General features: G+C 39.9%; 1 protein-coding gene across 1 annotated transcript in view; it reads right to left on the bottom strand.

Annotated features, from left to right (window-relative positions):
- PSMD1 (proteasome 26S subunit, non-ATPase 1) overlaps positions 1–18,447 on the bottom strand; it is a 65,637-nt gene that overhangs the window by 42,735 nt on the left and 4,455 nt on the right. Inside the window, exons 5-16 of the mRNA XM_063167101.1 lie at positions 18,222–18,427; positions 16,843–16,986; positions 15,874–16,100; positions 14,421–14,484; positions 12,985–13,113; positions 11,884–11,972; positions 11,190–11,268; positions 10,702–10,875; positions 9,734–9,845; positions 8,929–9,125; positions 8,243–8,338; positions 7,672–7,736 (exon numbers count right to left, since the gene is read on the bottom strand). Coding sequence (XP_063023171.1) covers positions 7,672–7,736; positions 8,243–8,338; positions 8,929–9,125; positions 9,734–9,845; positions 10,702–10,875; positions 11,190–11,268; positions 11,884–11,972; positions 12,985–13,113; positions 14,421–14,484; positions 15,874–16,100; positions 16,843–16,986; positions 18,222–18,427 — 1,582 coding nt within the window. The remainder of the gene's footprint in view (positions 1–7,671; positions 7,737–8,242; positions 8,339–8,928; positions 9,126–9,733; positions 9,846–10,701; positions 10,876–11,189; positions 11,269–11,883; positions 11,973–12,984; positions 13,114–14,420; positions 14,485–15,873; positions 16,101–16,842; positions 16,987–18,221; positions 18,428–18,447) is intronic.

Here is an 18,447-nt window from a genome sequence, read left to right as displayed (position 1 = left end):
TAATTAAACAAAAAAAATGTTCATATAGCAGGCAGGAATCACCTACTTTGAGCAGCAACTTATATTTTCCCTTTCCAGAAGAAACATCACAGCTGGCTCACAGCATGTAGAAAAACTGAGAGGTAATTCAGCTCTTTTCTGACTCTGTTCTTGTGTAGCTGTCAAGTCTGCAATTTGTCTTACGAGGAGTAATTTGCCCTAAATGTCCCACAGAGAAAGATTCCAGGCCTCTTTGCTATCAGTGCTTAGACCTCCACAAACTGGAAATCATCCTTGAGAAAGTCTCACCCAACAGAGATGTATTTTCTCAAGCCAGTTATACAGGTTTCTGAGTTTTAGTAACTGTAAATAGAAGCTCAGCATGTTCCAGTTACTGAGTTCAGTCAGCAACAACAAACCTCCATCTAAAGGACTAGTGACTAATAAAAAATCCAGTCTTTCTACAGGCAAAGAAAATTTCTCCATAGACAGAAACACATCAGCCAAGAAAGCATGCACATTCCATGCTTCCACTTTCCAAGTGGAAAACATTCCACTTAATATGCTAAGTGCAAGAAGATATTGCTCAGAGCTTGTCCACCTTGCAAAGCAAACAAGCTGAGAATTCAGGTAACAGCTTGAAAAAAGCAGGACAGAGCAAGAAAAAAAATGAAGATACAGAACTATGAAGCAAGAAAACATAATGGACAGTGGAGTTCTTGTTTTAGCAACTGTATCTACAAGAACAGCTCTGAACAAAGGCATCACCTTCATTAGTAAGACATGATGGAAGAGTCACTGCAAGCTCCTGCAAGAAAGCACCAGTTTGTTGTATGGCAACTACAGACAACACTGCTCTTGTGGCATCAACAAGCACAACAAGCACAACAGGAGGCTCAGGATAAAATCCATGAGTATTGCCTTTAGGTAACACAAATTTATAAAATATATAAAATATACTTTTATATGCGGTCTGCAAAGTAAGAGTATTTTCATAGCATTACAATATTTCACAGTTTTTTTTCATAAAGATAGCAGTATAATAACTGATAAAGCTTTGCAGTCAGTTTGCTGTAGAAAACAAGACATTTTTACAGAAGGAAGGGGTCATGCACTTTCCCCTTAACACACACAAACAAAAAAAGGGATTCCTTTCTCTGGAGCAAAATGCTGCCAGTTCTTTCCTAACCTGACCCACACCAAATCAGCCACCTGGCCAGGCTCCAAAGTCTCAATACAGTAATAACTCCAAGTTATTACTGTAGAAGTAATAAAATAACAAAATAATAAAGTCCATAAAAATAATAACTTAGAGATACCTAGTTCAACTTCTATCATTATCACGAAGATCTTTATATGGCATATTTAATTTCTTTTTAAACTACTGAAAAGCAAGATAAGTCAAAGCTTATCTGCAACCCAAGCACTATAGGAAGAACATTTTAAAAGAACAATGGACAAGTATGGTGGTTGTTTTGTTGTTTTATTATTTAAAATACGTTAGGAGACATTCAGTCAATGTTCTGTCTGCCTATCTAATTAAAAATTACAGCACAGACATGCACATAAGGACTCAGCAGTCTTGCAGAGAGGAAAATAATGGAGTTAGCAGCCTAACAGAACAAGTGCCTTGAAATGCAAATAAAGGCATTACTTTACAAAAAACTAAACAAAACAGCCACAAAAAACACATGAAACAGACAAAGCCAGAAAAAAACCCCAAAAAAATATCCTAACCTTTAAATCACTCAGAAACAGAGAAGCAAGAAATTCAGCTAATTCCAGCTATGATGTAAAATGCATTTTGTGAAGCCAGTCCTAAACCATCTATAAGCTGCAGGCTTTTAGCTGTCAGGAAACCTACAGGCAGCTAGAAAAACTATTCAGTTACCTTATATCCCACAAGTATAAAACTCTTCCTGACTATATCACGCTAGGCCATACTAGCATCAATTTTCAAATGCAAGTACAGTTAAAAGCAAGTGTTAAGCACAAGGCACTGAGAAGAGAGGCTGATGCTACCAGCTGCTGCTGTATCACCTGCACACAAGAGGCACATAGGATTTTTTTAGTGTTTCACAGAAAGTGCAGCTTTTCTACACCATTTCCATCCTGTGGAAACATCCACATCACTGCAAGCTGATAAAGAAAACAAACACATAACTCCCCTGAGTCTTTTTCTAGGTTGCTGTATGTAACATCAGACTTAAAAAGTAAAGCAGTGTAAGCAGAGTAAACATGGTAAAGGCATGCTGAACAACCTGGGACATTGGAACCCAGGGAGGCAGAACATTGCCAGAGCTCTTCTGGCTTTTTACCTTGCAAGCTGGAGCCAAGAGTCCCGGAGTTCTGGCCAGTTCTCAGCACCGAGTTAATATTACCATGAAGCTTTAGACTTTTTTCCTCACATTGATAAAGATGCCTATGTACAACTGCTCAGAAACCCTCCTTAGTTTCACTTCCCCTTTGGCTCTCTAGGCAACCATTAACATGGCAAAAACAACAGGCAGGAGAGATGTAACTTCTATAATTTTGTCTTTGGCATAACAACATGGTGTTTACTATCAGCGTCCATTCCCAGGAGAAACAATGTTTTCTCCACTGGAAAAGGAAGACTTTTGCTCTGCAGAGGAGAGGAAGACCTTTCATTTTACAATGGGAAGCTAGGTACAAAAATAGGAAAGATGGCTTGCTAAAAGTGTCCATTTTTTAATAATTCATGTCAACACTATTTGTTAAATCACAGCTACAATTCCCAGCATGCAGGTATTCAGGTCCTTTCCAACCTCTGAAAAGCAACATCACACTCTTAAAAATTAAGAGCTTTTTACTCTCTAAAGGATCCTCTTTACAAATTCTCCACACAGGTAATGGCAAATCATTTTCAAATTCATTAAACCCTGCACAACTTCAGTGAAAGTCTAAGGCTTCTTCTGATTATAGTAAGATTTCTGCTTCTATTTCTTTGAAAGGGACCTTCATTCTCCTCTACCAGGAAGACTGAATATGACAAGATAAAGTGTGTTGGATTGTAAACAAAACCCTTTTAATCTTTCCTATGCAAGAATTAACAAGCAGATTTATTTCACTGAATTCCTCTTCACAATTAAAACATTGAAAAAGTCACTGGTGCAGATCACATTAGAGTGACTGTCAGCCTCACACTCAATTACCCGGATCATCTGCTATCTGCCTTCTGGATAAAGGTAGGTTACAAGATATAAAAAAACACACTGTCCCAGTCTTCCTGGAAAAAAATCCAAGTATCTGATCTGTTTGCCTTATAACAAATATATAGCCTTAAAATACCAAAGGCTAAGTAAACACAAAGCATACAAAAGCAGGAAACATTACGATTTCACTTGCATCATCCTAAAATGAAAAATTGAACAGAAGCCATGCAGAGTTCTTCATGTTTGGGTAGCCTACACTTATCAGCTGAGACTACATCTTCCCTTTGGGACTCTCTAGAGGCTGCATTGTTCCCTCTCCTGCCCTCAGCTTTTTCCCAACAGGATTGCATGAAGGCAAAAGCAGCATCCTACAACTCAAGTCCCACTTCCCCAAAAGTCTCATTCCTCTGGATTTAACAACTGCTATGAGAGCACTAAACGTTTTTAATTCATGCTTGCAAGCACTGTTCCATCCCACATTGAAGCTTTTTACCAATCAGATTTCTTCTATCCATAAAACATCTATCTCCTCATTTTGTACATAAAGTGTTTAGATACTCTGCAGCACTGCTCTAACAATGTAAAAATAAGGCTGGCTACATAATCCAATCACATCTCACTCTGCAATACAAACAAAGAATTCATGATCTAAAGTGGTAAAAATTATGATAAAAATAAGTATTTCCATTTTTAAAAAGCAAAACACTTTATATCGATCATGTTTTCCATTGCATTATAATAATTTTAAAAAGCTGACTGAAAGTCACAGGTGATTTAAATGCTGTTTCCAGCAATCATAAATATTTTATAAACCACTTCAGCACAAAGAACCACCAGTATGTAAACATCAACAATTAGATGAGTTTGCTATCTGTGATCAATGGCAAAAGGAGCAGAACTGGGAAAACAGAGACACCTTACAGCAGCCAACTCAATACATCATTTCTCTTCTTCCTATTTCACAACACAGCTTCTTGTTCAACCCTGCATCCACACTGCAAGCTCCAAACATCCCAAGCTTCATTAGTGCCTCTGTATCACTTTACAATAACGTTTTACTTAGAAGTGCTTCCTGTAAGAGGTGGCCATTTCTAAAAAGAGAGAAGACGTAAAGTCTCAGCTTTTTGCTCCACACAATTTTGACTGGTATTTTTAGACGGCAAAAGGAAGAAAAGAGGAGGCAATTTTGAAACAATTCTCTTGCACCAGAACATTTTCTCATCATTTAATATAGTGGTATGAAAATGATCTGCTCCAAAATCCATAACTACTGCCTAATTTTTGTATGGGACTAAGCCAAGAAGGGAAAAAAGCCACACCAAGTCCTACAGCCAGCAAGCTGTGCTTTCCATCCCCAGCCTGAACCTATGGACTGCTTCTAAACAGTCAGCAAAACCAGAATTAACAGCAGCAACTCTGCTGATCAAGGTTTAATTCTACACACAGGGTCCCCTGGAAAGCTTTGGGGAGCCCAGGAATCGGACAAGGAAGATTTTGTGCTATATGAATACGACCTGCAACATATTCTGCACCCAAGCAATGTGATTGATGCTGCTCTGCTCACTTGGGTGACTGCAGACATTCCCACAGCCAGGCAAGTGTGCATCCAACATCCCAGAGTGAAACTGTAACAGCAGCACTAACCCCTGCTCCCCCAGTCCTCTAGGGATCGTAACTGGGTGATTTATTGTCTTTCACAACACACCCGAAATTGTAATCTTGCAATTCTTAGGTAAAACTTAAGAACCTAGACTAGAATATTCTATCTAAACCTTGATTCATGAATTCTGAATAATGAAAAAGGCCACATACATTCTTTTGAATATTTTTCCAGTAATTCAAAAGCCCAATGAAAAAAAACCAAACTATGCTTAAAAAAATATAAAAGAGGTAATCTTCAAATTCAAGCAAAACCTTATTGCTCTAAAAATTAAATGCCATGTTTTATTGCATTATGTTCTGTCACATTTTGCTTCGATACTCTGCTGTTTTCATAATCAACAATAAAAGTCAAGATGGGCTGTTGAGTGAGTGTAGGCAGGGTTGTATAAATGTGATAGCAAGGAAGGCTCACAGAGGAAAACAAGGACAGCAAAGCCTCACAAAATGTTCTGTTATGCAGATGCATTACCTAAAATTAGCAGTTTTGTGATGTTTACGACACTTTTAGTTCAAATCCAAGAGGAAGAACATTTATTCATAGATAGTTGTAACAACAGGAGAAAACAAACTGGATATTTATGACACGATGTGAGTTTGTGGGCTGTAGTTCTGTCATGTTCAAGCAATGGTGCTTTTAAGGAAATTATCATCCTCTGACTGGGTAACCTCCACCCTTATATGGATTTTACTATTCCTATAGGAGGAACAGAGAGAAGCACAAGTCTGAGGCTGCTGAAGTGTACAACCCAGCAGACAAACTCACACCTCTAGCACACTCAACCTCATTAATGCCATGAATTCCCCAAGAAAAATGTAGACTGCATTAAACAAATGTATTTTCTTACTTCAGTCCTGATTTCACAGTTCCCTATCTGCAACCACATACAAAGAATTCAATGACAACTCTTTTCATGAGACCTTCAGTCATGTTTCCTTCACTTAAAATGAGATTAATTTCTGGGATTTAGCCCACTGTGTCTCAGACCTTCTCACCTCCAAAACACTTCATTCAAAAGCTCTGTATACCCACCAGCTGACAAATCACTGACTCTTGCCAGTATTCAAAGCTGTGTTAGCAGCCCTTACAAGTAAATCCAGTTAGACTACAAAAAACAATAGTCCTAAGAAAGAAATGTCATTTTAGCCATGAAATCTGACAAACTCACAACTCATTGGGTCTTTATGTCTCTGTACACTGGCATTGTTCAGCTGGGGCAGAGCACACAACCAGTTATCAAGTGAAAAGTGTTGGCAACTACCACAGCCTAACAAAAACCTTTTGCCTCCAGGAGCCAGTGCTAATCAGCTAAAAAGTGTTAGTCCTTGACTACCAAGGACTACCAAGAAAGGTGGACACTAGAATTTACAAGCAAATGCTCCTCCTTATTGCACAAGTAGGTTCTGGACAGCAAGTATCTCCAGGAAGGGAGAGGAAGAGGCAGGATAACATCTGAACCACAGTACAGCAGGTGAAAGAGTCAAAGATGGTGTCACTCATTCCTCACTGCAGGATACGGAGAGAACAGGCCCTGAACTATGTTGTTCCAGCAAGATGCCAGCACATAGTAAAAGGTTTAGTTCAGAGCCTTGAAGGTTTCTCATTTTGGTAAGAGATATCCATGTCCAATTGTGTTTTGCATTTGTTGAAAAGAGAAATTACACTGAAATCTGAGCTCAAAAGGGCTTTGTCACAACCTGTTTTGAAAAAAGATGCCTGAAACTATGGAAGGCATGCATGGAATTTTTGTTCTGTACACAGATACAGAAGTCAGCTAAACAGATCCCTTGGCGTCAGGAGAGGCAGAGATCCCTAAGCAGCAAGGAAGGAGCTGTGCTGCTTGGAAGAAACAGAGCAGAAGCACTCGAGAGACACCTGCTGCTCACTGAGAGAATCTGTCCTCTTTGCAATCCACATTCAATTATCCTTCAGATAGGGCAGGACAGTGCAGAGTCACTTCCATGTGGGGAACAACTTGGTACAGAAAAGCTCACTGCTCACATCAGTAACCCAAGTTTTAATCCCATCTTTAAGAACCTCTCATCCTGCTTTTAAGGACAGCTACCAACCCAAAAGAAGATGTGAAGAACAATTTTAAAATTACAATTATGCACCCAAGCATGCACCAGCTTCTCTCAGACACACTCAAAGGCTGCAGTTTGGCTCAGCGCTCAGGTAACACAGATTATTGTATTAACAGAACACAAATTATTGTATTAACAGATGCAGGTGCAGTCCTTGGGGAGCCTCCTAATTCCCCAACCACCTCTTAGCCAAGGGACCTGCAGGGCACTACAAAACACCATTTCAGCAATAGGCTTCACTTTAGACAACCAAAGGAAACATTGTGACAGTTCTGTGATGGGCGCATGTTACAATGTAAGCCCAGGAACTTTTCATGGTTTTACAGTGGATACTTAAGAAACAAAGACTATTTCAAGGTCCTTTTTCAGTTGTTTTTGCTTAATCAAAGTCACAACATTTTAGACAGTCATTAGGCAGATATATTTGTCTGGGTACTGCTGCCCTTAAGAGGCTTGTAACAAGCACAGTATATTTAATTTTTAATTAACTCTCAATTCTACAAATATTAATTTTTCATTCTATTTGTCAACTTCATCAAGCTCTGTTCAGACAATTAAGCCACAAATCCAGAAACCTACAGAAAGACTCATTAAACATCTGCTGGACATTAGGGAAGGCTTCTAATCCTAAACCAATCTCTCAGCTTTTTAACTTTTCAGAATTGATTCAGTTAGCAGTTGAGTCACTTTGTGAAAGCAGTCGCATACTCATTTTTTAAAAAAGTAACAGACATTAAATTGAAGGCTGCAAGAATGACCAAGGAAGACACTTTACCTGAACAGAATGAAACCAAGTGACTCCACAGCTGCCCGCCTCACGTCATCATTCACATCACTCACCTACAAAAGGAAAAACAGGATATTCAGAATACAGTTAAAACACTTGAGGACCATGTTTCACGCCAGAAGACAGGATTATAGAGAAAACTAGTTAAAATAATGTTCAGCCTGAGCCCAAACAGCCCCACCCATGCTTGCACACCAACTGCAAGATTATCAAAGAACAGACAGACCTCATCCTTTACAGCTTAATTTATTTTTTCTCCAGTCCATCATTACACAGACTATTCACTGCAAAGCTGTTAGCTGGGTAGTTTAGGTTCAGATTTTAATTTTTAATAGGTGCCTTCTCTGTGATACCAAGTTGAAAGTCTCAAAGTCTCTTTACCCTAATGAAAGAAGGCCCTGTTAGTTCCGCTCATAATACTAAATAAAGCTTTCGTCACTTCACAATCTCTGATTTGGACCAGAATATTAACAGTGCAGACACAAAGCCTGACAAAGTGATGTGCTTGCTTTCTGACCAAAAATTCCCTCCTATGTGCTGCTGAGGCCACAGTACTTACAGCCACATGCAGCAGGCGCCTGATAGCCTTGTTGTTCCCTGAGCCACAGTATGCCATAGCCACAGTGTACATGCCAGAACGACGGAGAATTGGATCCTGGAAGAGAGAGCATCAATATCTCACATCCATCCAAGCAGTGACTCAGTAATTCTAACTTTAAATCTGTTCCACTCTTGTGTCTTGAACCTGCTAACAGGTCACATGTCAGCCTCATTGCTTAGTTGTTTATTTGGGACAAGTAACAGGACAATCACCAAAGCAGGGTTGTCATTACCAAGTTCAGGGGGACAGAGAGCCTGCTATGCTGCAGGCTACCCAAGAGTACAGGGCAGAGGTATCATTCTGCTTCTTGCTTGCAATCTGCAATGACCACTACCAGAGCCTTGAGATGACCCACTTACAGCAAGTTTTGTCCTTTTTTAAGCACTGCATCCTGATCTACTCCCTGCTGCTGCTCACATGACTATGAAAACCAACTATAAGGCTAAAGAAATACAGAGCTAAGCAGTATTGTTCTTGTATTTTTGATCAGAGCCTAGCAATTTGTGAAACAGTCCTACTTCAGACCCATGTAAGAACTTCTCTGGTTCAAAAGAGCCAACTCACCACAGCTGGAGATTCACAAATGGACAGGAAGGTCAGCCATGTAACACAAGAGTCAGGGATTAAGTCACAGCTCAATTTACCTTATCTCTGCAGAGACTCTCAATGAGAGCATCAGCCTCCTCCATCCTCCCATACATGACCAGAGCGATTCCAACCGCGAGGCCTCGCAGGATCTTTTCATGCTGGGTTTCCTGTGCATAGCCAACCATGTCCTCAATAGCCTGGGCATTTTTAGATCCTAACATAACCAACCCCAGTGCCAGGCCAGCTGCCTCACCTGAAAATCACAGAAAAGCAAAAAAGTCAACTCTGTTCCCAAAGTAATAAATACTGCGTCTAGAGAATCACACCAGATGTAGACCAATAGATCCCTTCTGGGCAGCATCACGCCTAACAACCCCATTATTCATGGCAAAATGTGTTTGTAACCACAATTTAGTACTTTTCTCTACTAAGTTCAATTATCCCTTCCTTGGACCAAGAGCTGCTGAGATCACTTTCCTATGAGCCCCACCAATGCAGCAGTAACTCCCACAAGCTTCTCCAAGCCTGTCACTCAGCTCAAAAAAGCACATGGCTTTGGAAAACAGCCGCACTAAAGAAAAAGCACATGACAAAGAAATGAACAGAGCAAAAAAGGAGCTGTTTAAAGACCTAGTGTGTCTTATTAAAACTTGCCACAGTGCCAGTCATGACAGGATTTCTGAACATTACTGACACCTACCTAAAGAACCATAATGATCAGGAAAAGATCAGTAAGTAAAACACAGCTAGAAACAATCTATGCTGCTAACAGAAAACCTGAGGGGAAAAAAATATTATTAAAAACCCCAGGTGCCTGATAAGGCCTCAGATGGTTATTTGCTTTGAAAGCAGAACATTTACCTGTCACTGCATCATCCTGGTAGAGATTTGTTTTCAGCAGATCATACACATCCTGACGTGCTGTCCCCATGGCAGCCAGCCCCAAGCCCAGGCTGCCACCATGTCGCACAATCTAGAGAAGCACATGCAATTTCAGTCATAAAGCAGGGAACAGTATGGCTTCAACTGAAGCAGACATCTTTCCATCAATATTAAATATAAGAAAAACAGTTCAAAAGCCCATAAACAGTAAGTAACAGAAGCTTAACACATAGCACAGAAGATTTTCTAGTAACTTCAAACTCTTTTCCCCCACTGAGTGATTTACGTAAAACCATAAATCTGTGCCATGTGTAAAAACCTAGCTAGTAATAAGTTCTAAATAAAAAGGTTAAAAGGTACCCACTTAAAAACAGTCTGTAAACTCTTTTATTCTAACAATAGATACATTTGCAGAAAGACTATTAGGATTTGTTCACAGAATTAAAAAAAAAAAGTGATTAGATTCCACAAGGAGAAAAAGGCAACATGCTGAGACAATGACCTATTCCCAACTTAAAAAGATATTTTTCCTAGAGGTCTACAAACACTAAGTGCAGAAGTAAAACACTTCTTATTGTGCAAGATGCATTAAAACTACAGGTCATGTCAGCAGAAACATTTTGTGGCTTATTCTCTTGACAACTAAGCTGTACACAATAACAGTGCCTGAATGCTGCAGGTCCACTAGCAAAACAAAGCAGATATAACAAGTAGTAAATATGATGAAGCTACAGTCACTGTCAAGTACATAAGAAATTCCTAAAAATCTTACCTAAACCTTAAGCAACAGGTTGTTAAAACCAACCTTTAACCAATCTTTAAAATCCAGAGGAAGTTTAAGTACCACATTGGTGCTTAATTACCTCTACTCCCCACTAGTAAACCAGCCAGCCCCCTCCTGCATATTCCCAACAAAGCAAAGGCTCACTGCAGAGCCCAGTACACACGTCATTACTGGCATTCTTCAGCTGGTTCAGCAAGTAGTCAATGATGTCCCCGCCGTGGTTGGCATGGATGAGACCCAAGGCATAGAGGCCTCCTCCCTCCTGGTAGGCTGAGCCTGGAGAGGTGTCCTTGGGCAGGTAGGTTGCCATTAGCTGTAATGCTTCTTTCTCATGACCCTGGATGTCCAGTGATCAGCCGGAAGGGAAGACAGTGGGAAGTGAAATGGGAAAAAACAGCAAAGTAATATTTAAACATACGTTATAGCCATTATTTTCTCCACTAAAATCAGTATTTCAGTGCCACACATCACCGTTCAAACTTACTGAGAGTTTCTACAGTAAGGAACTTTATAGTGCAAAGACACAAAATATGTTATAGCTATGCCAGGTACACTGGAGTGCAGGCACTATCCAGAATCCCCATTTCCACACTTTCACTGTTCACAAGTCAAGCATTTACACTGTGCAGAAGGAAATGAATGCAATGTTACCTTGTGTATAACACCCAAGCTGGCAGTAGCAGTAAACTTAGCCCAGTTAGTGGCCCTGGCCAGCCACTCCAAATTGTCTCTAGAAGATGAAAAGAGAAAGGTTAAACAAAGTTTCTCATACAGCCTGTTCCTAATCCTGCAAACAGGGTTCAAGAGCACTGAAGACTTCTTTCCAACTAAAAAGCAGCTCCAGAAGGGAAGGCAGCTAAATACATTTCCCCTTTACATTTCTCTCCCCTTCATCAGTCCTGATTTTTGCCTGGCTGTAGTCAAGCTTCTAGACATGGGTGATATCAGTGAAAGACAGAGAACTGCTCAATATGCAGCCCACCAATTTTCTGGGAGAAACTTTAGTAGAGTTTCTGCAGATTTCTTTAAGTCCCTTGGAAGGTCAGCCTTAGTATTTCTCCTACAAGATCATTCAGTACTGTCAGTCTCTACCATATGAAGATACATCTCAGAAACTCTCTAACTAATAAACAAAGAGAAAAGAAATTCCAGATCTTCACCCTCCAAGCTGCTCATACAGTTAACAGTCAAACAAAGCCAATTTGTGAGGATAGAGAAAAGGAAACAATTCTCTAACACCATTAGAGTTCTGCAGTTACCACTCCGGATGTATCCAGTTAAGGAGGGCAACAACGTTGTTCAAACACCTCTAAATGACATTGCAGCTTCCTTGCCATAGATTTACCTAAGGAACTGGTCACTGGTTGTCCCACAGTGCATAAAGGAGTTTGCTATAACAGTTGCAGTATGACACACAGAATTCCTCACTGCATCCTGAAAGAACAAGAACAATCAGTAGCATCACACAGCAAAAGATCTGCCCAAGGTCACTTAACAAGCTTGCCAGTACAGCAGAAAAATGGATTGTAATGATCCTCAATTTAACCAGCAATTTCCCTGTAATCAGCTAATAGATTGCTAATACACTCTAACATATCCTCTAGCCATCTTTCCCATGCAAAATGATCCTTTATGTGAGTTTCTTTCAGAGATGTGATTATTCCAATTGCCACTTAACTGGAGAACCACCCTGCTCTGCTTCCCAGAACTGAGCACTCACAGCGAGTGCTGCTGACGTTCCCAAGCTGTTCCCAGAACTCCACTGCAGAATCCTGAACACTTTACCAGCAGATGGAAAAGATTTTCCAATACATTTAAATGTCATCTGAAATAAATGAACCCACTAACAAGCAACCCCTACTACTTTTACTGACAATGTACCTCTTATTTCACAAATAAAAAACTTCTCCTATAGTTTCTAGTAAGCTTTTAAGATTCTAGTTTACCTGTAATTTTTCATTTGCCCACCCTTGAGTAACACCTTCCAAAACAAAACCAGTTACTCCATTCACTAACTTTGTCTCCATTACAGTATCTGATTGGTTTTGTCTCCAACATGGAAATACTGTTTTTTTACTACATACCAGGATTCCCTTGCCAAGCTGAAGGGCTTACCTAACATCTCAACCAAGACACCAACATACTGTAACCTACAGTCCTGGCTGACTCCTCCCTTCCCAACAAGCAGCATTTGCATTAGATCTGACATGGAGCTGGAGGGTAAATTTTGCCCATCTTACTGAACAGATGAAAAATAAACCCACCCACCCAAAAAGGGTGAGAAAAAGATGAGTTGCTATAACCAATTAAAAAAAAAAAACAAACTTAATTCAAATATCAACATCCTACTAGCATCCTATAATCAAAAACAACAGCAGCATGGTCAAAACCAACACAGGATGAATGAGATAAATCAAAGACAATCATATTTAACAAAGTCTCTTACCTTTGTGTTTTTGAGGATCATGAGATCTGTGTTGTTGTTTCGTATTAAAAACTGCAGATGTAACTCAATGGCCATTTCGCCACTTAAAATTTTAATCATTTTTGAGATCTGGTCCTTAGGCTCTGGGTTCTTCATATACAAGCAAAAAGGAAAAAAAATCCATGAGAACCCAACCATGACTCTGTTAAAATACAATTCATGAGAAGGCACTCTGGTATGTTCCCATCACCATATTCCAAAAGCTATCAGGTTTTGGAATAAAAAGACATTGTTTCTGTCCTTGGTGCACAAGCCCAAACCTCCCAGAAATCAAAGCTTTTGTGCACAGCAGTGCAGGTGGGAAAAGAGACTTTTCAAAAAGAAATGTATTCTTTCATTGAAAGCAAAAGAATATGGGTGACATCTGACATTCTGCAGGCTGCTGTTTGGCATTACAGAGACAGTAAGTTTCCTGCCAGAGGCAAACCCTCTTATAAATGAACCTGTATTTCCATGGAAGCTTTCACAGACAGGGCCACAAAGCTACAATACTTTGCATGAGCCTGTGCTGAGCTGCAGCACCATTCTTGTGAGCTACAAGCTTCATTTAGAACAACAGCTAGAAGAACTAGTACACAGATACATTCATCCTCAAGAGCTCTCCTTCCTCCTGATGGAACAGTTGAAAATGGATCTGTAGAAGCCGAAGTTCATTCTAAGCAGGGTGAAAAGTACAGTGCAGCTCTTTATCCTGACATTTAGCTGGTCACAGACCAGTCAAGCATGAGTAGTTCAGCCCTTAAACTAATTCCCTCGATTATTTCTTTGTAGTCAGCATTCTTAATTGTGGAAGATTAAGCTAAAGAACATTTCTGGCCACATAGATTGTTTTGGTATACTTGGCACAATCAGCAAAACCAATGCAGCAAAAACTGATTCAAGACACCTTTCCTGTACAAAAGCACTGTCAAGGTTCCTTGCTGAGGTAAGAAACTCAATCCCTTTTGTTTTCTGTGTGAAATATAACTTGAAGGAAATGCTTCTGTTTGCCCTTAATTAATTTTTAAATGATATGCAAGGATCTTTCAAATATTCCCAAGTTTTGTTTGCAAATATTTACCATGGGGAAAAAGAAGAAAAACAAAAAACCAACTTGTCTTGGGTTTTACCTTCCTCTCTGGTAACACTCCTTGTCTGCAGCACTGGAAATGTCAAAACTGCATTACTATTCTACATGCTGAAATGCAATTGTATGTGCATGTCAGAAGTGAACTCACTTTCTCCAATACTTGACAAAAGAAACTAAACAAAAAAATTCCAACCAACTAGCCCAGCAACACAGCACCATGTAGGCCTAAAGTAACTTCACACCTTCAAGCCAAACCAATTTAGAAATCCTAGACATCCACAGAGAACACATAATAAAAACTAAGGTCTGTTTCAGAAATAGCACTCACAATTTCTGCAGACCTCCCTGCTGCACAAGTGCTTCCTGGTTTCTCTTCTGCTTCCATAGCATCACTGAAATAAAACAGAAATGAAAAATGCATTGCTTGCAACAAGTCATGAACTGTAATTATGGCTGAACATTATCCTGAAGGAGCAGTCTAGGATTTGGAGATGATGACTGGAAAAGAGGACTTTGATAGAACAAGGGCTGACTATCTGGAGCTTACTGCTGAGCAGAAAACTCCCCCTCCACTCAATTTTGAACTTGAAGACAAAGGCCTGGAAAAACCCTATTCTCTTATCCCACCTATAGAGACAAAAAATGAAGATGCTTGTAGGGAAGGAACAGACACAGGTGAGAAAACAAGGTCAACAAACAAGGCATCAAGGATAATTATATCCTCCCCTAGAAGCCTTGTGCTTGTCACTATTAGCATGGATCCTAGAGTGTTGACAAGGAAATTAAACATATTAAGCTGTTGTTAGCACCTTGTTCTAATGCTTCACAGGCTGACATAAATTACTCTGTGTCTTTCCTTTTATTTCACTGGCAAAAAAGAGAGGAAGAGGAAAATGCTTGCGTGCCTGTGTCACTTTATACTTTAAAGTATAAAGCATTTATACTTTATTCAAAAGTATAAATACTCAGCTCCACAGTTGGATAAATCCCTATATTCAACCAGCCTGGATCCAGGTGGGATTCCCCACCACACACTATCAAAGAGTGCTGGGAGCAGGTTGTGCACAGACATGAGAGCTCTGGTGAAAGTACCAGTAAGCATTCTATGGTGATTACACAGCAGGTGGAGAACAAACTTCTTCCATGCTGCCCCTGAGCTGGGCAGCAACCTGGCCAGTTCTCCTGTAAGTCACCAATAGAAGAAATAAAGATGATAGAATGGTTAGGGCCAACTTGGATTTTTCTTAACAGCAGCTTCCTGCAGTTAAAATTTGTGATACTGACCACATTTTTAAAAACTCAAAGTAGATTTGAAGTAGCTCTTCTGAACTGCAAGTACAAAAGGGTCTGTTGACACCTCAGTACCATTTGAGCTCACTCTTCCCATAAGCTGTTATGTGAAACCAAACTTGCACATAGCCGTCATGAGCTTTTTCCCTGAACTCCCCCCTTTCCTTAGCTCTGCAAGTTGCTGCCAAGACCACATAGAATCAGCATTCCCAAGCAACTCATGCTGCAGCTTAATGAATTACTGCTCATTAGCTGAACCCCAGTATAACAGCTCTGTGCTTATCTCAACTGCAAAGAAAAATCCTCTTAAAAACCAGTAGATTTTGGTAATACACAATTTTGTTTTGAGCAAATAGCACATCTTGCCTATACTTAATTAAAGGAGAGTAACTTAATAGCTTGTAAAAAGCTTCCATACATGGAATATGAGGCTGCCTTAGAGCAGCACTGGAGCCAAAGAACTCCACCACCTCTCCAGTCAATCTCCTCACCTGTCTTTCTCTGATCCAGGGACAGTGCCAGTGTTGGTGGACCCAGGCACAGAGGCAATGGGAGTTCCAACCGTGCGCAGATTCTGGATGACAGAAGACAGGAACTGCTGGCTCGCGCTTTCATACAGGTCAAAGCAAATTTGGTAGGCCATGAGAAGGTTATCATCCTTCACCAATTTTTCCAAGATGTCACTCACAGCCTGTGGGTCATCCAGGAATATCAGGCACTGAGCAGGAGAAAGGGAAGAACAGAAAAAAAATTAGGAGAAGACATTAGATACCTCAGAATGAGAAAGCAGAACTACCCAAGGCTGCACTCTAATTCCCTCATTTGCTGCTCCACAGAACACTCTCTCCAAAGAAAGAAAACTTTCCTCTCTTTCAGTGAAGACAATAGAAAACTCAGGAGAGTTTTCACAAAAAAACAAGACTTGTCCTACTGGACACAGAAATTCAAAAGCACATTGAAGAAGCACCAGTCATTCTGTAGGGATGTCTCAGCTGAAATGAAACAGGCATAATACTGAGTCATGTGTACATGGCATACCAAGACTGGCAAAGATCTGAGAACATCTGAGTAACTTCACAACTGGTTGTCTAAACACTTTCAGACAATGGCTTACCAAAAAAACAAAGCACTGGAAATCTTCTTGTGCAGAATAAATAAAATTCCAAGCTGTGAACCTACCATGTGATACTCCCTACATAGGCTTAAAATTTTCTGTCAGAGTTGTCTGTACCCTCAAACTGCCTTTGAGTGGATTTCTTTCTCTATAAATTGACCAAATATGTAATCTTTACATCTCTTTTTCAAGTTGGTCTCACTCTGATATATGTTAGAAGGACGCAACCAGGAAAATATATTTCATTTAACTGAATAAAAGACAGAGAACAGGTAGATGTCATGCCAAATATACCTACAGAAGTACAACTTTTTATTATCCTTAAAGATGACTTTAAAAAGTTTACCTGGCACACATTGATGAAGTCTGGTTTCTCCAGATTCATGTAGATTTTAACTAGAACTCTCAAGACTTTGTTACGAAACTGTTTATTCTGCATCAAAGACATACAGAGCTTCAAGCTGTAGGCCAGCATCCCAGGAACATCATTCTAAAATAAAATTCAGGGATATCAAACATCAGACTGACAAGAAGGATTTAGAGAGGAAAATAAAGCAACACTTTTTCTATTTTAAAAAGCAGACCAAATGTGCATATATATCTTCAGTTTCCTATTTTCAGGAAAGTTTATACACAGGTGTATTGCAGTTTAAAGAAAAAACACTATCAAAATCATGCAGGACTAATATTTAATTCAGAAGTTAAAACATACAAAATATTAACTTAAAAGTACAATACCTATCTTCCCTTCACCCTTCTTGTTCAAACAATCAGTTTTGAATGCAGTGAAATTCACTGTACTAACATAAAATATTAGCAAAACAAACCATGCACCAAGAAAAGATCAAGTTTGAGAAGCTGATTTGGTTACTAGACCTCAGAAAGGTAATTCAAAATGAGGGATTTATAATGGGCAAGTTATTAATTGCATAGGACAGCAAAGAGAATAATGAAAGCAAGATGGATGCCTTATGATTATCACTCATACACAGAAATGGGAAACATCCAAGCATACATAAAAGTTGTAAACTGAAAAGCTGTAAAATTTAAAGGATTCAAGCTATATGTCTGGGATATGATTGAGATACTATAGCATAACAAAATTGCACACAACTGCTGAGCTGCTGCAGATGACTACAGGCCTGCTTATCTTACTGACACTAACAGTAACATGACTTACCTTAAAGCCTCAGTGAAAGATTTTAAAGCCAAGGTGCACCGTCTTTGAGTCAGGGCAGGCCAAGACTGCACAGAGTCACTGAAAATTACAGCAGCTCACCCACCTACTGGAGTTTTTTCTTTTGCTTGCCATTAATAATCACTTATCCAGCCCTAAGGATTCCTTCCCATGGTGAATTACAGCAGTTGATAGACTGTATGGTAAATAAAAGGGCTGTTCTTACATTATACCAGTATTGTATCTCTGCCAGTAGCTGACAGGGATTACCTTAACAAGAGGGCACATAGCCAAGCTTCCTGGGAATATTGTCCCATAAATGTGTGGCTCAAGGATTTCCTAAAGGTAGGGGGGATCTTCCTACATTTGACATTCCTGAGTGGCTCTGCTTTCCATGAACACACTGAACTGAACACCCCTGAGTTTAATCTTTTGTTCTCTTCATACAAAACAGGGCAAGTTCCACAGCAACATGGATGTTGCACTTGATTTCTGGATCCTTAGCTGGAAAAGCCCATCTACAGGCACCTCCTGCTTCCTGCACATACCGACTCAAGGATGGTTTTCTCAAAGATGTCCAGCCTGCGTGTCTCCAGAGCGATGCCAATGGCCTGCTTGTACTTGTGGTCATCCAAGCAGCGCTGGAACATTTTGTTCACAATCCCCTCCAGCCTCTCATCCACGGGCTTCTTCTCCCCTTCCGGCAGCTCTGCGTTCTCCACACACTGCTTGGTATAGTGGTCGATGCATTTTGCTGAAGAGATATGAACAATT

This window comes from Melospiza melodia, chromosome 12, assembly GCF_035770615.1.
Source record: "Melospiza melodia melodia isolate bMelMel2 chromosome 12, bMelMel2.pri, whole genome shotgun sequence".
Lineage (NCBI taxonomy): Eukaryota > Metazoa > Chordata > Aves > Passeriformes > Passerellidae > Melospiza > Melospiza melodia.
Note: the sequence above shows the minus strand (reverse complement) of the source record. Positions and strands in the feature narration are given on the sequence as shown.